This window comes from Herpailurus yagouaroundi, unplaced genomic scaffold (genome assembly GCF_014898765.1).
Source record: "Herpailurus yagouaroundi ecotype Mexico unplaced genomic scaffold, PumYag 67641, whole genome shotgun sequence".
Lineage (NCBI taxonomy): Eukaryota > Metazoa > Chordata > Mammalia > Carnivora > Felidae > Herpailurus > Herpailurus yagouaroundi.
Genome location: NW_024420442.1, coordinates 3,667,971 through 3,673,983, shown reverse-complemented (window position 1 = coordinate 3,673,983; position 6,013 = coordinate 3,667,971). Strand labels below are relative to the sequence as shown.

At 48.9% G+C, this 6,013-nt stretch overlaps 1 protein-coding gene across 2 annotated transcripts in view; it reads left to right on the top strand.

Annotated features, from left to right (window-relative positions):
* Positions 1-6,013, top strand: part of TMEM255A (transmembrane protein 255A) — a 56,440-nt gene that overhangs the window by 34,574 nt on the left and 15,853 nt on the right. For both annotated transcript variants that reach the window (XM_040468045.1, XM_040468046.1), the window contains one exon: positions 2,506-2,668. In XM_040468045.1, the coding sequence (XP_040323979.1) occupies positions 2,506-2,668 (163 nt within the window). The remainder of the gene's footprint in view (positions 1-2,505; positions 2,669-6,013) is intronic.

Here is a 6,013-nt window from a genome sequence, read left to right as displayed (position 1 = left end):
CTATTTAAAACCGTGGGTTTCACGGCGCCTGGCTGGCTCAGTCGGGTGGCGCATGTGACTCTTGGTCTCAGGTTTGTGACTTGGAGCCCCATGTTGGGGGCAGAGTTTACCTAACACATAAAAAATAAACAAAACAGTGGCTTTCAAACATCAGCGAGCTCATGAACACAGATTCCCAAGGCTCACCCTAAGATTTTCTGCCGGATTCTGTGGGACTGGGGCTGGGCCTAGCAACCTGTGTGTTTAAGCATCTGTTTCTCAAAGACACACGTGCACACAGACACGCAAACAGCACGCTGATACACAGGCAGGCACATGTACACACAAACACACCAATGGTTCCGATGCAGTCTGTCCCGTAACCACACTGATTTCAGTTCCTCAGAAAAACACTGATTTTAAAGGATCCTGAGATAAAATAAAATCACCTGTAAAGTTTAAAAGTCTTTTCTTGTGTGAATAATCCCTCCCTGATTGCCTTTGGAGGTTAACCTTTCATTTTTGTCCTTTTTCACATCCAGTGTTCTTACAACAGGGGAGTCACACGTAATAACCATCCTGATGCCAGGGCACTTGGTTGTGATTTTAAGAACCACAATGTTGGAGATTCATTAGCGATTCCAGCGGCCAAGTTGTAAACTAGTCTGCAACATCCCAGAAGACAGGAACTTTCACTTAATCAATTCAACACAGATTTATGTAGCACCCGCTAGGTGTCAGGGAGCGCAGCAAACAAAAGGAACTGAGTCCCTGCCATCACGGAGCTCACATTCAACTTGAAGAGACAGACAGTAATGAGTGCTCAAGAAGGCTAACGTGTCAGCTCTGCCTGCCATCATAAAATACCATAGACTAGGTGGCTTAAACAACAGACATTCACTCTCGCATAGACCTGGAAGCTCGGGGTCTGAGATCAGGGAGCCAGCATGGCCGGGTTCTGGTGGGGGCTCTCTTCCTGGCTTGCAGATGGCCACCTTCTCACTGTGTCCTCACGCAGCCTTTCCTCAGCGCCTACAGATGGAGAGAACTTGCTCTCTCTCTCTCTCTCTCTCTTCCTTTTTATAAAGCCATCAGTCCTATCGGATTAAGGCTCTGCCCTTCTGACTCCATTTAACCTTAATTACTTCCAAAAAGCCCTGTGTCCAAATCCAATCATTTTGGGAGTTAGGTGTTCAACTTAGGAATTTTGGAGGGGGATACATTTCAGTCTGTAGCAACTAATGTGATAGACAGTGACTGAGCTGAGCGGGGGTGTCTTTCGACAGAGTGGTCAGGGAAGGCCTCCACAAGGAGGTGAGATTCAGGTTTTGTGCAGCAACTTGGCTTTAGTTCTTTACTGGGACATTGTTTTGTGTTTGTTGATGTTTTGTTTTGAAAGAGGAGAAACGGTGAAATCTTTGAAGCTTGAATTCAGATCCCAGCTTTTTCACTTATGACTCGGGCGAGTTCCTGACTTCTCTCTGCTTTAGTTTGTTCGTCAGGAAAATGGGAATGGTGATAGTACCTACCTCATAGAATATCATAAGGATTTGCAGTGCTGTCTAGTAGAACCTTCTGCAGTGACAGAAATGTAATCCGCTCTGTCCAGAGCAGTAGCCAGCCACTAGTGTGGCTCTTAGAAGTGTAGCTAGGGGGCCCCTGGGCGGCTCAGTCGGTTAAGCCTCTGACTCTTGATTTCGGCTCAGGTCATGGTCTCAAAGTTTGTGCGATCGAGCTCTGCATTGGGCTCTGCGCTACAGCGAGGAGCCAACTTGGGATTCCCTGTCTCCCCGTCTCTTTGCCCCTCCCTCCATCTCAGAACTAAATAAATGAATGTTAAAAAAACGTTGTAAGAAGTGTGGCTATTGAGCACTTGAAATGTGGCTGGTGAGCCTGAAGAACTGAATTTTTAATTTTTTTTTCATGTTTATTTATCTTTGAGAGAGAAAGAGACAGAGCTTGAGCGGGGGAGGGGCAGAGAGAGAGGGAGACACAGAATCCGAAGCAGGCTCCGGGCTCTGAGCTATCAACACAGAGTCCCATGCGGGGCTTGGACTCACAAACTGTAAGCTCATGACCTGAGCGGAAGTCAGACGCTTTACCAACTGAGGCCCCCGGGTGCCCCTGAATTTTTTGTTTTACTTAATTTTAACTTATTTGCATTTCAACAGTGACTAGTAGCTACCGTCTTAGCACAGATTTAATGAATTCACATATGTAAAATGCTTAGCGCTGTGCCTGGCACGTAGTAAACGTGAATGTGCGCTGTCTAGGATTCGTGTCGGTGACGGCAACAAGTGTTTGGTAGGTAGGAGGTGAGTTTTTCAATTTATTTTTTGCCTAAGCAGCACTCGCACTTCGATTTATTACGGTGCCTTGCTCCCCAGTGCGTTCATGGCTATGACGTCCCTTACCATAGCTCCCCACCTATTCACCTGTCTTTTTCGCTGAGCTGCATAGTAGCCAAAGCCCTAGGGGACAGCCTGCTCCCGGGAGACTGACGGGTGTGTGCTTCTCCCTGTCCAGCCGGGTGGAGATCACCGGTGGGTACTACGAATACATCGATGTCAGCAGCTGCCAGGACATCATCCACCTCTACCACCTGCTCTGGTCCGCCACCATCCTCAACATCGTCGGCCTGTTCCTGGGCATCATCACTGCTGCTGTTCTTGGAGGCTTTAAGGACATGGTAAGGAAGGAAGCGGCTTCTTATCCCAGAGGCCCCTGTCAGGGGCCAGGGTGGAGGCTAGGAGGTTGGAGGCAAGGGGGACCCACGTTTCAAAGGGAGGACTCCGAAGCAATTGCTTCAAGGATATAGCTGCCTTCAAACATCTCAAACTGAAGGAGACAGGCGATGTCATTAGTGGGCAAAAATTTCTTGTTAACATGAGTTGCCTGTGTTCTTGAGGTACATCCTGGGGGCGGGGATGAAGAGCCAGTGTCCTCAATTCTCCCGTTCATGCTGGTTATATAAACACAGCCTTTCATGCTCACGCCCCGCCCCCCCCCCCGTCCCCCACAAACACACACTTTTAGTAGAAACCTTTCTGGGCAGTTTTTCCCCTAACTGACTTTGGGAGAAATAGAAGCAAAGAGGTTTTTAGCTCAGGTAAGAGTAATGCTGGTCTCCCTGTCCCCAGGAATTTCATCCTGGGGTTTCTCCAGAAAGAGCATCTGGGCTCTTCTCTCTCCATCTGAAGGGCCACCCCTGGGCTAAGCTGCTTGCCAGGTCTTGTCCTCAACCTCAGCCTCCCCAAGTTCCTTATCCTCCCTCTCAACTCCTTTCCATATTTGTGTGTGTGTGCACGCGCGCGCACGCGCCAAGTCACAGGGGACTCAACACTCAGTAAGTTCCCTGTAAGAGTGGGCTTCCTCCCTTCTTTGCTTTTAAAGCATTACTAAGCATTTATTTGCTTATTTAACAAACTTTGATCTCTAATTATGGAGAGAATAGTTTTAGAGCTACGGTTGTCAACCTGGCTTCCTTTTAGAATAGAATCACCTGAGGGGTTCAAGAAGCCCAGATGCCTAGGGGTGCCTGTGTGCACCGGGTGGCTCAGTTGGTTAAACGTCAAACTTGATCTCGGCTCAGGTCATGATCTCACAGTTTGTTGGTTCAGGCCCCACATGGGCTCTGTGTTGATGGTACGGAGCCTGCTTGAGATTCTGTCTCTCAATCTCTCTCAGAATTAAAAAAAAAAAAAAAAACTTTAAAAAATAGCTTAGATGCTTGGACCTCTCCACCAAAGATTCTAAATTAATTGGTCTAAATTGAAGCCCAGCCATCAATATTTTAAAAATTTGTTAATGTTTATTTATTTTTGAGAGAAAGCGCACAGGCAGGGGAAGGGCAGAGAGAGAGGGAGACACAGAATCCGAAGCAGGCTCCGGGCTCTGAGCTGTCAGCCCAGAGTCCGATGCGGGGCTTGAACCCACGAACCGTGAGATCATGACCTGAGCTGAAGTCGGACACTCAACTTACTGAGCCACCCAGGCACCCCAAGCATCAATATATTTTTTTTAATGTTTATTTATTTTTGAGACACAGAGAGAGTGTGAGCCAGAGAGGGGTAGAAAAAGAGGGAGAGAGGGGTCCCAAGCAGTTTCCTCTCTATCAGCACACAGAGCCCGATGTGGGGCTTGAACTTATGAACCATGAAGTAATGCCCTGAGCTGAAACCAAGAGTCAGAGGCTTAACTGAGCTGCCCAGGCGCCCCAGGCCTCAGTATTTTTTAAAAATTCCACAGGTGGTTCTGCTCCGCAGCCAGGATTGAGTGCCTCTGCTTTAAAGAAGCGTCCCACATATGTTTAGGGAATTATTTTGTGCTTAAAAGGGTTCTCCTTTGACCCCAGAAATGAGTCAGATAGCCCCTAAGCCCCTGGGTGTTTCTGTCCCATTCTGGGGTCCCTGAGGAACAGGAACCTGAAAGATAGTTTGTAATTTGACCTTGGCCTGTCAAAAGGCTAAACAATGGAAAGGGAAAGGTAGGGTAAGATGGGGGGGGGGGAGAAAACACTGCAGCAGAAGCAGGTTGACAGGAAGTTATTGAGTGTTCCCGCTGGTGACTGGAAGTCAAGAGAATTCCATCCCTACTCACGTCCAGTCTGTCTGTCTGTCTGTCTCTTTTTTTCTCTCCCTCTCTCATACACGCATTTCTCATTCCCACACCCCGCCCCCCACTGGGGAATGCCCAAGCACTAAGGAGTGGGGGGCACACCAGCAGAGGTGCGACCCTCAGAGGGAGGAGGCCCTGTAGGTTTGGGCCTGAGGGAACTTTGGGGCGGGAGGGCTTCAGAAAAGCTGTTTGTGGGTTGAACAAAGGATGCTCTGTGTTCTTGGAGACCTTCCCCAGGGGGCCGGTGAAAGTGGAGGCGCTGAGTAGAATGGGAGCCGCTCTTGCTGGAAGGGAAGCTCCGGAGGAGGTCGGGGGTTCAGGAGATCGCACATCAGGATGGATGTTAAGTGTTATCTGGATCGTTCCTAGTGCTTTCAGACCCAGGGGGCCGAGCTACCCTGATGCGCAAATGCAGTGGGTGGTGGGCGACTACTCAGTAGGCTCTGTGGGTTCCTGCAAGGAATCAGTGGATCGTTGATGTACAGGTTTATTTTTGGACTCTTCATTTCACTGTGACCTTTGATCTTTAGGGGAAAGGGGGGTTTGTTGAGGGTCTGTCCTGACAGGTAGAATCACGAGCCTCTACTTTCCACAGAGGGCTTTTGCGCCCCACAGAGGGCTTCGCTCCTCCCCGCTATTACTACCTTATGAGGTAAGTATTACTGCCCCCATTTAACAGATGAGGAAATAGGCCAACAGAGGTCAAGTGACTTGCCCAGAACTAAATAGCAGAGCTGGGACTGGAGCCCAGGTTTGTCAGATGCCAGAGCTTTGCTCTTTCTACTGCGTCCCAGCTGCCCGGACCGACATTTGGATAGCCCTTTCCGGTTCTCCAAGTGTTTTACCACACATTACCTCCTTTGTTTAGTTGCTTTAATTTAGAACAATTAAAAGCGAGTTGTTTCCAACTGTCCGGAGCTTCTTTAAGAGGAAACGAGGAGGAGGGCAAGGGAAATACAAATGCCGGGCCTGGGAACTCAAATGGAGGACCAATGGGGAAAACAAAAGATGAAAGCAAAGATCAGGGGCAGGGCATCCGATTCATGAGATGGGAGAGTAAGTGGGAATGTTCAGATGGGGTGCCAAGAAGGAGCCATTACTTCGATCGCTTTATTTTTTTTAAGTTTATTTCTTTATTTTGAGAGAGAACAGGGGAGGGGCAGAGAGAGAGGGGGAGACAGAGAAGCTCAAGCAGGCTCCACACTGTCATCGCAGAGCCTGATGCGGGGCTCAGGGAGATCATGACCTGAGCTGAAATCAAGAGTCGGACGCTTAACCGCTTAACTGACTGAGCCACCCAGGTGCCCCACTTCAGTCACTCTGAGACGTGGTGTAGACAAACCTGGAACATCAACAGGTGAACCTCAATAAAATCCCCGACCTGGGTCCAAACGCAGTTGGTGGCTTGTGGTGTGCC